This window comes from Lactuca serriola, chromosome 6 (genome assembly GCF_051521515.1).
Source record: "Lactuca serriola cultivar US96UC23 chromosome 6, Lser_US96UC23_V15, whole genome shotgun sequence".
In the NCBI taxonomy this organism is placed as follows: domain Eukaryota; kingdom Viridiplantae; phylum Streptophyta; class Magnoliopsida; order Asterales; family Asteraceae; genus Lactuca; species Lactuca serriola.
Window position 1 is genome coordinate 11,862,825 of NC_136413.1, and position 16,355 is coordinate 11,879,179.

The following is a 16,355-nucleotide window of genomic DNA, read 5'->3' on the forward strand; positions in this document are numbered from 1 at the left end:
AACTCACCTCGTATATGTTGAATTGTGCGGGAATCCTCTGACTGCTGCCACTGCTGCTCCGGAAATCCACCGGCTAAAATTCCCACAAAACACTTAGTCAGAGACTGACATCTACCCTTAGGGTAAAATGACCATTTTACCCCTTGACCAAATCAAAGTCAAAGTCAAAGTCAACTTCCAGTTGACCTGACTCGTCGAGTTGACTCGTCAACTCGTCGAGTTGACTCGTCAACTCGTCGAGTTGACTCGTCAACTCGTCGAGTCCCTATCCTTCCATCAAACCTCATACCCGTCTTTACTCGTCGAGTTAGGCGATGACTAGACGCGTTTTCCTTCTAAATGAACACCGAATGAATCCACATCCGACTCGTTGAGTTTTATGAACAACTCATCGAGTTCATCATCAACTGATACTCATGTCCTGACTTGACTCGCCGAGTTGTATGAACAGCTCATCAAGTTACTCTTCATCCTATGAACATGTTCTGTCCTCGACTCGCCGAGTTGATGAACAACTCGCCGAGTTCCATGAAGATTGTCTTGGACTCGCCGAGTTCCATGGAGGAGATGATTTCATATTGCTCTTAACGAGCACTCTGATGGTAGCGGTCCATCAAATCCTGGTGCATCTCAAAAGGATAGTAGTCCTTATAGGACTTTTGGAGCTCGACTGTCATTGTGGCCAACATGATACATGCCACTTTGGTAGTATCTCTCTCATGTGCCTGGTATTCAGCGATCTCCTCAGGAGTAGCAGACGGCTCAAGTTACTTAAGCTCCTTGTCGAGGACATATTCCCTGTCCTCATACCGAGTGACCATCCTGATGTTCCTGATCCAATCCATAAAGTTGGATCTATCGAAGATGACTCTACCACAAAGGTTCATGAGAGAGAAGGAGCCGGTAGGGTTTGAGCCAGAAGTAGCATTGTTGGAAGACATCTGAAAAAGAAGAAATACAAGTTTAGATTAGATTTAAAGATAGTCCTTAATAAGACACCCAAATGTAATATTAAGGCTAGGACCTAACACGATATTTTATAACTTAGAAGAAGGATGTCGTAAGCCAAACTATAAAATATTTGAAGGTAGGTGAATGACGATTCACCAATTTCCACCATGAAAAACTAAATAAAATATTAGGTTATAATTGGTTTTGAAACTCCTATATTCTTTGAGGTTCATTGAACTTGTCAATGGCATGTTTCAATCTCGAGTGTGCCCTTCATGTTTTATGATTGGGATGCCGTGGATCCCAAAACAAGGTGTGAAGTAACCATGCAAATTACTTGGTACCCTTAATGTTTATCACTCGATCCATGTGCCGGTTAACCACACGCGCTCCACTGACCTATGATAAACCTTAAGTCACCCTTTGCATACCTTGTTAAGTCCATGTTAGTGTGCCGGTTAACCACACATGCTCCACTAACGACTTAATCAAAGTGCAAAGTGTAATTTCATGAGTTAGCACCTTATTCACATTTTTCTAAAGTAACTAAGATTGGGAATTTATAAAAACATTTAGTTACTTTACCTTCATCATACTTTTAATGAGGATTTAAAGTCCTTGTCTTACCCGTTCGGTTAACGACCCTCCACTGGTCAAGGAAGCGGTGAGTGAGAATGGACATCCATTAAGCTGTCATTTTATAAGCAACAACCTTATATCCCCCTTATAGACCGGCTTCGTGAATGAGGCCTACTAACGGTAAAACGACTTGTTCTTATACATATATAATTATTATTAAACTTATAATATTATAAGTATATGGGTTGAATTTTAACTTTTAAAATTCTAGGGGTTGGACTTAAAGTTTTTAAAGTGACTTTACATGTTCCAAAACTTGAGGGCAAGTTTTGTAACTTTCAAAACTTTTCATCTTTCATAACATATGAGTTAATGGTTTATTAAAATGAGAGACTTTTCATTTTATGTAACCTATGTGTTTCATAATGGACTTTAAAAGAGTGACTTTTGGTAATCCATAACTTGAGGACAAATTATGGATTCCATTAAAACACATAATGATCAAGAATTAAGTTAACAAGCAAGTTACAAATAATTTCTATGATCTTCTATACTCATAAGTTCATGAACAGGCATATCAACAATTTCAAGAATCATAAATAAACCATATAAAACTTGAAAATTTGATAGTAGCTATTGAAAATGGATTAGCATAACCATTACACCATCTAAAACAAGTTTTATAAGACCAAAACAATTTAGGGTAATGTTTCTAGTTCATTTCCAGCAGCAAAACTCGAAAAACTGCACTCTGGGCATTCTACTCGTCTAGTGCATGAACCTACTCAACGAGTAGGATGATTTTAGGCATGGGCTCGTCGAGTCCCCCCATGGACTCGGCGAGTTCACCCAACAGATTGCATATTTTTTGACTTTTTTCAACAATTTGCATCAAGTATCAAATAAACAAGCCTAGGCTCTAATACCACTGAAGGGTTTCGAACGTTCTAACACTCCTAAGGTGTACATGCAACCCTAGAAACCTTGGATCTATGTTTTACTATGATACATGCAAAATTGTTTTTCCAAGGTTCTTAACCTATCTAGCATAGCATGGGGAACTTTTAAACATATATGCTAGAAGAAGAACATACCTTTTGTTGTTTGGATCCTTGAGAACCTTATGAGTTTAGAACCTCAAGTGTGATGCCTCAAATGTCTCACACAACACCACAACACTTGGAATAACCTTGAGATAATTTCACTAACACTCAAAATTTGGCTAGCCCTCTTATTCTTGCTTGTAGTGCCGATTTTTACTAGTCAAGGGGTCTTTATATAGTTGTGACACAAGTAGGGTTACACCATGTAAACCTTAATCGCCATGGCTTTCTATATTCCATGATCCATGGTTTTGTAACCTCCATGCACTATCCATGGAGCACCTTATGGGTTTTAGCCCAATCCATACAAACCATGGATCATTAGCCCACTATACAAGAATAAATGATTTACACAATCAACCCCATATATTTAATTAGTCTCTTTTTGATCACTTAATTTTCCAAATTAATTCTTTGATCAATACTAATTAAATAATATTATTAATATATTAGAACTTATAATATATTAATATTCCTTAAGTGTCCTTTCTCTCATTTAGTTTATCCAACTGTTACAATGCCATGCAACCTAAATAGACCATGCTAACCAGGTCAAATAAATTCTAAGAATAGTTATGAACTTAGACACCTAATCCAACAATCACTCCATCCTTCCTCGTAACCTTTCTCCTATTATACTAAAGTGATAAGGATACGACTTGAACTATTTCATTGACTTTGATTTCAATTTGTTTTGTGGAGTGGGTACCACATCAACTAAATTATCAGTAAGAGTAGGCATGATAGGTGCTTCCTTTGATTGGTCATCAGGAGCTTCATTAGTGTGTTGCACATCTTCATGTGGTTCATCTAACTGTATCAGGGTATATAACCTTCGTAACAGGTTTAGGATTCAAGATATAGGTGATTAGTCTTGTCTCACCGTGTTCTGTGTATACCTTCATCACTTTGTGCTCACTGACATATTGAGAAAAGATTACAATATCTTCATCATTTCCTAAAGGGCGAAGACCAAAGTGGAAGTCTCCACTAGGCATAAGAAAGGGGTAGTATATAACAAGAGGAACCCCATATCTAAAACCTTTCATGGTTGCATCGAGCTTATGAACTGAAAACTCATCTATATCTACCATGTCAACATAGTTTACAATATCCTCGATGTAACAACATCAGGGTACTTGGTGAACTCACGTGCATAGTACAACTTAACGGTAAACAATGTTGGGTATCCATCTTCAAAAGAAGGAAAAAACAACCTCAGGTGGAGTTACTTTAAAAACATTCAAGAAATCAAAAGTGGAAAAAGGCCAAGTTACGTACCATAAGCAGCCTTGGGGTTGAAGGGTTTGTTTAACAACCTTACGTGCCACATTGATATGTTCATCCACCGTTAATCTCTGCGAATCGCAACTTAACTAACATAACATATTTTGTGTCTAGGGATTTTGTTGATCTTGCTTAACAACGAAGATCTACTTTATTGAGGAGATGAACTACTTTTATTGAGCTTTAGCGGGAACGGTTACAGGGATAAATGGACTGAAATACCCTAAAGTGACAGGGGCATGGGTATATTAACGGGAGCTTGGTAACGACTGTTAAGCCATTGGACCAAACTCGCAACAAAACGAAACTATTGGACCACCCTTGCGAGCCCAAACTATTTTGGACCAAACTTGTTAGTTTTGACATACCACAGGGACTATTCTTGCAATTTTGTCCATCCCTCTCAACGTATTTGTCATAACAATATCACATCAGCTTTTCTCTTTAATCTCTCTTCCATCTTTGTTAACCCATTTTTTTATTTTTAAAATAAATAAAAATGAATTAAAACCATACAAAACTAATTTAAAAAATATAAAAAAACTATAATACTTATTCACAAACGAATTAAAGACATACGTACTATTTTAGTACATGTATACAAGCATAGTGTACAAGTATACAAATCATAGTCTTTAAAATGGAATAGTTTAAAAAACTCATTGAAACTATGGAATTAGTTGTACCACAAGAGGGAGGAGCCATCTATTTGGTATCTCCGATGCTAATGTAGTGTTTTTTTCTGATTGATCACCCATTTTTTTTCAATAAGCCATTAAAATTATTTTTCCTTCTCAATTATATAATTATGTGATCTAATGCAGGAAGAGCCAATTACTTTGGTGATGTGACATTTTAAATTATATTTTTATATATTTGTTTGGGGCCAAGTGACGACAAATAGACAATGTCATATACACATGGATATTAAAATTTTTATTTTTTCATCTGTAAATCAGAATAACCCTTGATTAGCCATTTAGTTGCTTCCTTTACACCATGTCTCTTCTTCTTCTTTGGACATCCTTCTCCTGAGACACCATCATTTGCTCTAATCTTCCCCTCTTACAACACCAACCTCCCTGTGATGTCTCTTTTGCACCAGTCGATCATTTCAAAGTACTGGTCAATTAGAAGTCCTTTTCTCATCCGGTACCCATTCGACCCCATCTTGAAAACCTCATGCATTGGTGTTTGTTCTTCCCTTGTGAGTAAGACAGAATGAAAGAGTTAGAGGGAGAAAGTGAGTAAGATCGAAACAGGTTGATTCATGACGATAGTGAAACTTGGTGATTGCCACCATCTAATGAGAGAGCAAGTAATGTCGAACGACATCGAGCCGATTGACCACACTCTAGCAGTCAATGACGCCCATCCGAGCTGAGTGACCACACCTGACCGGTAGTTCGAGTTCTCCTGCTTCTTGCTTTTGTAATTGGAACTAGAGTTATATATGGAGACTATAAAGAGATCGATGGGTGAAAAACATGAATGATCGATAAACATAATACAGTGAAATCAAGTACAAAAAACTATAGAAAACAACGTCCGAATGAAATGATTTAGTGAATACAAACATATTTGTCGAAATGCTATTGCTCTAAAAATATTTTCGAAAAAATATTGAAAGAAAAGTAGAGAGGATGAAGTCCAGGAGATTGAACAAATTTATTCTTGAAATTAGTGTCGATGAAGTTATCGGAGGATGAGTATTGAACCTAATGTTGATATCCTCTGTTGGACCAAATATCTCTATCCACACTCTTCCAACTGTGTTCATGTAAAATTGTCAATGCTAATCCAATTAGGGTTTGTAAATTGAATCTTTGTAGTGAAATACAATAACACAGATACAAAAGTGCATGCTATGTGTTGTATAAATCGATTGAATTAATGGGGTTTAGGCGAATAAAAGTGACATCGACGATTATAAATTTTTCTCCAGGGGCAAAGTTTTAAGAACGACCGTGTTGGGGAAATGGATGGTGGTGTTGCAGGTTAATAAAGAAGCTCATTCCAATATTTAGGGTTAATTAAACTTTTTTAGTTAAAAAAAACTTAGAAAAATTAAAATTAAAGAATTATCCAGATGGATTCCATGTAGACAAGCAAACTTCAATTTTATATATAAACCGATAACTTTTGAGGTTGCATCCATACTTAACGGGTAAACTTAAAGTTTAATGACATATTACTTAAAAATAAAATACAATACAACAGTTACCAAACTGGAACAAAACACAAAGTATGTTATGTTGCAGTATCATTTTTCCAAAATCAATGATAGTACCGTCCACCTATAACATTACTAACTAAAATCAAAATTTATACGATGAAATTTTCATTTTTTGACGCCAATTTTTTTTTTGTTTGTATATAAAAGTTTTAATATTGACAACTTTAGTTTCTAAACACTTTTGGATTTTAGATTTTTGGCATAAAGATTTTGAATAGTGGAAGATTTAATCTCTAAGCAATTTTATATTTCAGATTTTTGCACAAAGGTGTCGAATATTGGCAGATTCAGTCTTTATAATTTAGTAATTTACAGAAAACATCATCATGACTTTGTTTTTTTTACATAAACAGCTCATATGTTTAACATTTTCTAATTTCTATGTTGACAGGTTGACCATTGTTTAGAAAATAAATTACAAAAAATGTCAGAGTAATTCATATATAGAAAATGTTATTGTGCTCTTTTTACATAAACGGTCTATGTATTTAAAAATTTTCAAAAATAATTCATAACTAATAGAAAATTGGTAGACTAAGCCCCGCTCTTCCCCACACAATACATATTTACAAGCTTGCTCCTTACACTTTCATAATTACATGATTGCTCCTTACACTTTTATAATTACACAAATTCGGTCCCCACACGAACTGAAAGTAGTAACTTACTAATTAAAACTAAAATACATATTTAATTTTGGATTTTTTTTGTCTAATGACTCCAAGAGCCTCAAGATATAATAATTGATAATTCTTATAACCCATCTTTTTATATTTATCCAAATATAGGAGCCCACTATACCCAAACCCATCAAAGTACCATGGACAACCTTATCTTGCTTAATTATTATCCCATTTGATAAAAGAACAGGATGAAAATATTAGTCCCTTTGATAAAAGAAGCAATGAGAATACTTTCGTTTTGGAACTACAATTATAAAACAAAGCCGTTTCACAAAAAAATAACAACAATAATAGAAAAAACCCAACATAATGAATATAATTATCTCTTACTTATTTAAGTTGAGTTTTTTTAACCAAATAATTAGATAATTAATTAAATTAAATTTACTAATAGAAGAGAGCGTTTGTCCAAATATGGAATACTTGAACGAGTCATTAGGCAACAAAATACGGTCTTCATTAGTTCTCGTGGTTGAAAGAAATTTAATGCATGCCTCTTCTTTCTATATTGGAGGTCCAAGTTCGATCTACCATGAAAAATAATCAAAAAAGTTGTGGATATCAACAAAGACTGGTCTCCACGAAGTTTATAACATCATCTTAAACCGTTTCATGCAAAAACTATTTGGTGCCATGCCATCCAAAACACATTAAAAATTCACTTGTCTTCAAAGTTTTTACGTAAATAGGCATATCGATCCATTTGCAATTCAAATATAAAAAAATAATTAGAATTTCATATATTTTGTGTGTAAAAATGGCTATTAACAAGCCGACGATCATCATCTTGATCATAGCAACCGTAGCAGCTTTAGCTATTCCGTCCGCTTCAGCCACTGAGCACATCGTTGGTGGTGACAAAGGTTGGGTTTTCGGGTTTGATTATCAAACATGGGCACTCCAGCAGCGTTTCTATGTTGGCGATAAACTTGGTATGTGTCTCGCATCTTATATAAATTACCTAATGCATCAGTTATTTCTCTATCTATTCATAAGAAGTGTTTCTGTTAATTCTTATTCTCTTGATGATGTAGTTTTCAATTATCCTGTTGGAAAATACAATGTATTTGAAGTTGGTGATGCGGGCTGGGAAGATTGTTATGTGTCTAGTAAAAAAAAAGGACTCACGAGTGGACACGATGTGATAACCCTAGAAACCCCTGGAAATAAATTTTTCATCTGCCAAGCAAAAAACGATGAAGGTAGATCTCTTTTTGTTTTTGAAACCTAACTTGATTAATTACATCTTAACTGTAGTGTACATATAGAAAATATGGTAAACCCCTTAAGGGTTTAATTATGGCGTAGGACGAACATTGATATCTCTTTGACCTCTATATACATGCATAAAAAAAAAACTAAACTACGCATTTGTTTAACAGGAAAAAGGTGCTGTGAGGAAGGTTCTATGAAGTTTCACATCACGGTATTCGTTCCTAATGACCCTGGTGCCCCGGGCAAGTTGCATGTTGTTGGAGATGATAAAGGCTGGACCCTGAATGTGGATTATCAAGCTTGGGCGAATGGAAAGAAATTCAATATCGGAGATCAACTTCGTATGCTCATTTTACGCTAGCTATATATATAATGTCATAACTAATTAACTATAAGCATCGTATGTCTTGAAGCAACTAGCTAGCTAACCCGTTAATTAAACATTGTGTATGTATGCATGCAGTCTTCAAGTATCCAGCCGGAAAGCATAGTGTCTTTCAAGCGATCGATGAAACTTCCTTTAAGGAATGTATCCCTCCTAATGCTGATGAAGGTCTCAGTAATGGATACGATATTGTAACCCTAGATGCCCCAGACACCTGGTTTATTTGCGGTGCCCCAGACCATTGTAAGAAGGGCATGAAGTTTTTCGTCCATGCATCTGATCCATCCAAATCTCCTGGATTCCAAGGATCAAGAAAACTAATCCCACCAAAACTCTAGGCTTTGAGGATTGGATTCTCCCTTGTGCTGTGAAGAGTTAGACTCCTGGGTCTGGAACCTGGGGGGTTGCTCCGAGAAATCCTTTCTTTCTCGTCCACTCAGGGGGGTGCGGTACCCTCGTACGTACATGATATATATTTTTGTGTTTTTCTTTCATATGTCTTTACTTTTGTGTGTTAATGGCTGGAGCCAAATATGTGGCATATATAATCTCTTGTTGTAAATATTATGTGTAAATTAAGTGGATAGGATGATCATTTTATGTATGATTTTGTTTATAAGGAAACTTAACTTGGATACAACCCTTGACATTGCTATATCGAGTATATATACTAAGTGATCTTGGTTGTTCACTTGTTTCTTCCAGCGTTAACCTCATCGATCATCGTGCTTGTTCGAAGAGAATTGAAGAAGTTTAACATATCAAACAGATACATGAGCCTTTTTATATTTATACATGATAATAACATTATATACAAACATACATAGTAAATCTCTATACTAATAAAAGAGTAGCTCTTTTGCCAAGTGTCATCATATTAGACATCTTAATTAATGTGTTGGCACTTGTCAATCTATTAGTTTTCCATTTTAAATTTATTAAACCTCCTCGTTAATGTGATTCTATTTTAAATTTTAAATTATTGTTTTCATTAATTCACAAATAAAAAATATTTAATATATATTAAAAATTAATTTTATATATTTATTTGAATCAATGATTATAATTTCACATAATTAATAAAAAATATCTCTTAAATTAATAATTTATTTAAAATAACTTATTAATAATTTTGAGTTTTTACTATAAAAGTTTGATTAATTTTATAACCGTGGTTCCCACGGGTTATAAACTAGTTACTACTTATATACAATGTTTGAACCATCACAACCATTCATGCGTAACCGAAAATTAATACTCGTATTAATAAATTGTCACTGTAACCGTTAAGTTAACCAACTAACTCTCTAGCTTACTTCGAATACTCTCCGACCCTTAAGCTAGATACAATCCATTCCTAGCTAACATACATGTAGGGGCTTTAGTGAATATATTTTCCTATTAATCCTTGGTGCTACAATGATCAATCTGAATTTCATAGTTATCAACATGTTCACGAATGAAATGGTATTAGATTCTGATGGGTTTGCTCTTTCTATGGTAGCAATAGTTAATTTCTTATCCAGAAAATCATAGATATTGACTTAATTCCTTCAACACGACTCCTATATCCATAGAGTCTGCCAACAAACACTAGAGAGAGATATGCACTCAACCTCGATGATTATAAGGCAACTACGCTCTGTTTCTTGGATTGCCAAAACACAACTCTAGAATCAAGACTGAAAGCAAAACCGGATGAGGTGCTATTTTTATCATATATCCCCTCCAAAGTCTATCAGTTTAAGCTAACAAGTCCTGCATTTGTAGACTTTCCGTAAATGATAATGTGATCAATTGTCCCTTCAACATACTTCATGATTCTTTTCCATGCTCCTTGTACCTTTGTTGAAATAATACTCTTATAAAGTGTCAAACTTAAATTAATTCTTAAATTGGGTATTTTTTGTAAATGTGTTATTGTGTATGGGTTAAATTATAATTTATGAAGGATATATTAGTTTATACGTGGGTTATTGGATGCTCCGTAGGTATTCAGCTATCTGGTTATACCCGGTATACTTAAGGAGGTGCAGGCGTGCAAAAAATATTTTCATTCATTCTCATCTTTATTGTTACTTCTCTTTGATTACTTCCATTAGGGTTTCAGTTCGTGTTTCAGATTAAGAGCTTGTTCTTATAGTTGTTCTTGATATACATATGAGTGTGAGTGTTTTTAGTGGTGGAGCTTGAACAAATTATTAGAGGGGGCCGAAACTAGAACTATAATTCTTAAAAAAAAAAAGCAGGGGCCAAAGCTTAAATTTCATATTTTCATGTCTAATATATATAAGATTTAGTGGGTAAAATCTATTATAAGCAAAAAAAAAAACAGGGGGGGGGGGGGCATAGCCCCCCTAGCCCTTTATATCCTCCGCCCATGTGTTTTGATGTAGTGAGATTTTTCTGTTGTAATCTGTACATGTAAACCATTTGTTTCATAGTGAATGAAATGATGATGTTGGAAAAATCTTGTTCTGTTTACGTTTTTAAGAACCTTACATCAAGCTACCAACTAAGCTACAGAACAAACAAGCGTTTAAGCTCTTTTCTTGAACTCCCTTTGAAAATTTTAGCTTTTATTCCATGAGTAGACAACGACATACATTCTCCTATTGAACTTTTACGGAAAGATCCTTAACATACTCTTGTTGAGAAACGAACACTACAAATAAAATGATGTTTAGTGGCATATTAAAAGTTTTACTAAAAACCGAAAAAGTGCCAATAAAAGCACCCGTGACTATCAGTGGCACAAAAAAATGTCACTAAAAGCGCTCCTACTAAAGGCCTTTAGTGACACTTTTTGATTGTGTCGCTGCAGCCTTATGAGATTTAGTGACACTATTTTTATGCCATTAAAACACTTTTGAATTTTAATGGTATTTTTTATGCCACTATATATTTACTAAAATAAATATAATTATCCTATTTTTTTTTAAATTTATATTTATAAATTAGGCATGGCCTTTTTAAATTTCAATCAGTTATGCAATATAATAAAATGATAATTAAGATTAACTTATTTGATAACAATATTCTCAATATTTAAAATACAAATGTTTTCTACAATTCTAAATGCCTTATTGTGCTTCTTTTGCATCCTACTATGCAAATTCTACAGTATATAATTGTACATTCCTTGTGAATGACGTAGCTGTTGAAAAAGTGAAACGTGATCCATTATATCATCTGCAATAATAAGTCAAATTTATTAGTCATTGTTTATAAAGCATTGGTTTAATTACATATAAAGAAAGAGAGAAAGAAATTGGATGTCTAATGTTCAAAAGGACCTGAATAAAAAACAAAATTAATGCCTTATGCATAAATTAAAATCCATTTTGGATACATTTTGGATAAATTAAAACCCATTTTGGATACCACTTCCACCCATCCATATAGTTACAATTTCTAAGAAAAAGATTAGCAAGAATTTGAATATGAGTGGTACCTATAAAACCTTCAGTCGAAGCTTATTTTCTTTGCACATTTAAGCCTAGATGCCTAAATATTAACCTGAATGTATGTTGATAAAAAAACTTATCACTTCTCATTTTTACTGTAAAATGACCATTTCTTTTTTATGCATGAGAATAGTGTTATACTTTAAAAAATTACCCGACCTAGTAATTTAAATTATAATGCAATGGTATTTTAAAGTATAACGCTAATTGTTGGTAAATTATGCATCTACATAAATGGTTCATGTGGTCCCTGCTATACCAAACAGTTACAAAAATGGTCCTTATTGTAGCAAACTGTTATAGAAATGGCCCCTTTAACAGTTTATTGTTACCAAAATGGTCCATGTGACAGTAAATTGTAACATAAATGGTCCCTTTGACAGTTAACTGCTACATAAATGGTTTTTGTAACAGTAAATTGTCACATGGACCATTTATGTAATAGTTTACTGTTGTAGGGACCTTTTTGGCAACATTTAACTGTCATAGAGACTACTTATGTAAAAGTTTGCTACAACTAGGACCATTTTCGTAAATATTTGGTATAAAGTCCATTTATGTAACCATTTTCTGCCACATCAATAAGAAAAACATATCCAAATTATACCAACGATTGCATTATATAGTGGAGTTAATGTCATCCTACCTATGAATAGTCTTTGAACTTCTCTTCATCCAGAAATGAAAGTATTAAAAATACCAGCTCCCAACCGAGAGATGACATAGCTCAGCCAAAAACTGCAAGGAAATGAAAATCAAAAAGCAAATAGCTCAGCTAAAAACTGCAAGGAAATGAAAATCAAAAAAGCAAATAAATACGTGAAAAAACAACTAAGTATATATAAAAAATTAGCAAAAGAAGTCAACAACCATTTAAACCCTAACAAAACTCTGAATTCTTCCTTCAAAAAACACCTAAAATTAACTAAAAACATATATGTATTTGCAAAAGCACAATATGATCACAAAATGCATACTCTACAAGCATAACTTTCTGCAATAACACAATGACTAGATGTGTGCGTATGTGAAATTGTTAGGATCACAACTTTCATTTACCTTTGAACTGAACCGCAAGAGATACCAAGAATAGTTTCCCCTTCAAGGTTTATGTTTATTTCATCCCTCTACATTAAATACATATCAAAAGCTGTATATGAAAATCACACCAAACCAGATAACACGTATAGTTTATGGAACTAAAGTTTTAAATTACAAAAAATAGAAATTACCTTAAATAATCAAATTTGTGATAGGAGAAAAGTCGAATAGCAAATCCTTAGAACTTAGATGCAAAATTGTAAGAATAGAAGTCCTGAACACAAATAAAAATTATAGAGAATTAGAAGAGAAAAGATGATCAGAAAAGTAGATTTTGATTTATACTAAAATTGTAAAGGCCAAAGACAAATCAAAAACTAGGCAAGTTGAAATTACCATTAAGTTGCAATGAAATCTCAAACCGTTGAATCATTGATTGGCTAAGGGTGTGAAGAACAACGTCAAGAAAGTGTAATCTTGATTATCGGTGCAATCCTATTGGAAACCGACGATATTTTGATGCCCTTTCATCCTCTGTTCCATCTTACAAGCCCATGTCCACTCGCTTTTGTTTTTCGCCTTCAATCTCAGGATCCAGTTGCAATATAGATCCACAAAGTAGAGTTAGAAACAACAAAAACAAGAAGAAACAAACAAAGACAACATGTAGTCGATTAGAGTCCATAATCATACCTATTTGAGGCCAGAGAATAAGATGAAATTGGTTATGAGCTATGGAGAGCTCGATACGGTAGCTAGATATCGAGATGCATTAAATCAGAAATGATCTTCAACCGGCGAGATGCGGAGATTCAATCTGCAAGGAGCGACGAGGGTTTTAGAAATTGGAATGGATTTTGATTTCAGGGGATTCAAAGTTTTCAAACGTGTTTTGAGTGTTGACCTAGGAGACCAAAAGGGATGGGTGCAACACTGTTAATTTGTATAGAATCAAATAAGTAGCGCAAGCAAAATTAGAATTTTTTTAATAAGATACAACAGCATATAAAAATAAGTGTCACTAAAAACTTAATATAGTGGCACAAAAACAAATATGTCACTAAAATTGTGTGCCACTAAATGTAAGTTTGTTTGTAGTGAAAACCATGTTTAGATTTTATTTGACCTCTATACCTAAGAAATATCATAAAGGCCCAAGATTTGTCATTTCAAATTCTCTCTTCATAGCTTCTTTGAATGTTTTAACCAAGTTCTAAGAGTTGTTTATGAAGACTAAATCATCAACATGTATACAAACTATTAGTAAACTACCTTGAGTCTTTTTTATATAGAGTGGGTGTTCATATGTGCACTTTATAGAAACTCATTTTTCCAAAATACTCGTCAGCACTACAAGAAACGCGATCATTATGTCGCCGCTAAAAAGTAGGTTTGTCGCCGCTAAATGTATTAGCGGTGACCTGTCGCCGCAAAAAGGTATCCCCTGTTGTCTTGCTGCAAATGCTCCATATGTCGCCGCCAATGCTCTCTGTCGTCGCAAATGCTATGTCGCCGCAAATGCTCTCTCGCTGCTAATAATAACATGTCGCCGCTAAAATATTTTCCTTTTTTTTATTTAACATTAAAATTATAAAAAACAATATAACATACATAAAAACTGCAATGAAACTTAATTTTGCAGAAAAACTTAATTTCTTAGCTATTTTTTCTTCCGTAAGTAGCAAAACCGCTTTCACCAGTTCAGATATTTGGGCTTTTAGCGCATTGTTGATCTCTTTTATTTCTCTTGGCCGACGTGGGTACCATTCTTCTTCAATTATAGAATGATTTGATTTGTTCGCTAGTTTCTCAATTAATGCAGGGATTTCAGTCGGCGTCATATCTTGTAATGATCCCCCGCTCGAAGCGTTAATCAACCATCTCTGTAGGGGTATAAGGTCGTCACATAAACACTGGTATAACTGATAATCGCTTATCCCATGTTGTGGGCATTGAACCAGTAACTTCTTAAAACATTCCCAGTAGGTGTAGAGAGCTTCTCTTTTTCCTTGCTTGAATGCAACAATTTCTGTACGAAGGTTTGAGACACTTGCTTCTGGAAAATATTTTTCTAAAAATAATTCCGGCAACTCGTTCCTTGTAGTTATGGAGCCTTATGGTATATCGTAAAGCCATTTTTTTTGCCAAATCTTGAAATGAAAAGGGGCATGCTCTCAGTTTTATTTGATCTTCAGTAGTTGCATGTGGCTTCATTCATGAACAAACCACATGAAACTCCTTGATGAATTTATGTGGATCTTCGTTTTCTAAGCCTTTGAACATGGGAAGAAGGTGTATCAACCAAGATTTAAGTTCAAAATCTGGGCTTCTAGAAATGTGATGCAGAGAGGTTGTTGATTAACCTCATGGGTGGCCCATTATCTGAAAGTTTTTATGCTTCGTCTCATCTTCACTCATGGTTGATTTTTCTGATTCGTTTTGGGAAGGGTCTATGGTTTCAGATTTTTCATAGGGTGGTGGGGAATATTTTTTAAACGGACTGTTAGAAGTGAAGATGATGGTACTTTTGAGAAGCACGAGATGACAAGTTTTGGTTCGTTCCACAAGGTACTGCCTTGTGGTATGGTGATTTCTCGGGCTAGAGAAGATGATGTACCAAAGAAACCAACTGATTGCTTTTGTTTTTTTGCTTCTTTTTTCAGTTTTCTTGCAGTTTTTCAATTTCGGGATCAAACTGTAGTGGTGTACCTGTATGTGAAGATCTTGGCATACAAACTATTAGCAACACCGTGTCCCCGTCAAAGGCGTCAATTTGTTAAACCGTTGTCGTGAACGATTAAAGCAAATAAAATTTTGCTACTCGAAGGCACTAAATGATAGGAGATGGAAGCATGGTTGAATCCTAAAGGACACAACCTAATGGTCAATGCATCTTTGCATAAGACACATATTAGTCATAAACAGAAAATATAAAATTTTTTTTATTAATAATTAAACTAAAATAGAAGTGAAAATAAACTAAAGCAAATTTGATAATAAAAAGAGAATCCAGTTCTGTTGCGACTTTCCTAATCATGCAATCAATCCATACCCGATTATTCAAAATGTGTTATGTTTAAGGTGGTACTCAGAAAAACTTACAGACTCTAGTAAATTCTCTTTTACCTAATTAGTTAACCAAAAAAAGCTCTTCAATTAACTCTAACTTTTTACTCATCTAATTAGACAAGCTCTTAATTAAATTCAGAAAAGTTGCTTTAAGATCAGTGTAAAATTCTCATCAATATCCAATACTTCTTAGAAGCTCGGAAGCATAAAGATATGAATTTTCAGTTTATAATAAAGTCAAATCCAATCATAGAACTGATTTATTACTTGTTACTTATTACCAGATTGTCAAAACAATTACAAATTTCAACAACTGATTAACTGGAATGACTAAACCCC

General features: G+C 34.1%; 1 protein-coding gene and 1 long non-coding RNA gene across 4 annotated transcripts; one reads left to right on the forward strand and one right to left on the reverse strand.

Annotated features, from left to right (window-relative positions):
- The first annotated feature begins 7,399 nt into the window (after positions 1–7,399).
- On the forward strand, positions 7,400–9,074 carry LOC145058397 (blue copper protein-like). The gene is made up of 4 exons (XM_079006311.1): positions 7,400–7,771; positions 7,874–8,041; positions 8,222–8,395; positions 8,518–9,074. The coding sequence occupies exons 1-4, from the start codon at positions 7,597–7,599 to the stop codon at positions 8,775–8,777; spliced, it is 777 nt and encodes a 258-aa protein (XP_078862437.1). The 5' UTR covers positions 7,400–7,596; the 3' UTR covers positions 8,778–9,074.
- A 2,368-nt stretch (positions 9,075–11,442) lies between these two features.
- On the reverse strand, positions 11,443–13,861 carry LOC145058421 (uncharacterized). 3 transcript variants are annotated; one of them, XR_013686385.1, is made up of 6 exons: positions 13,641–13,861; positions 13,344–13,526; positions 13,139–13,221; positions 12,966–13,033; positions 12,553–12,644; positions 11,443–11,631 (listed from the first exon to the last, which is right to left on the reverse strand). It is a non-coding gene; the product is annotated as an uncharacterized LOC145058421 (long non-coding RNA). The 3 variants fall into 3 exon arrangements; XR_013686384.1 differs by having other exon boundaries at positions 13,344–13,533; XR_013686383.1 differs by having other exon boundaries at positions 13,344–13,861.
- Positions 13,862–16,355: the final 2,494 nt, after the last annotated feature.

What these genes read in the sequence shown, in the direction of transcription:
- LOC145058397 (XM_079006311.1), top strand. Translation starts at nt 7,597, where the DNA reads ATGGCTATTAACAAGCCGACGATCATCATCTTGATCATAGCAACCGTA. An exon ending in CCAAGCAAAAAACGATGAAG is followed by an intron (nt 8,042 to 8,221) that starts GTAGATCTCTTT and finishes TTTGTTTAACAG; the next exon opens with GAAAAAGGTGCTGTGAGGAA. An exon ending in CAATATCGGAGATCAACTTC is followed by an intron (nt 8,396 to 8,517) that starts GTATGCTCATTT and finishes GTATGCATGCAG; the next exon opens with TCTTCAAGTATCCAGCCGGA.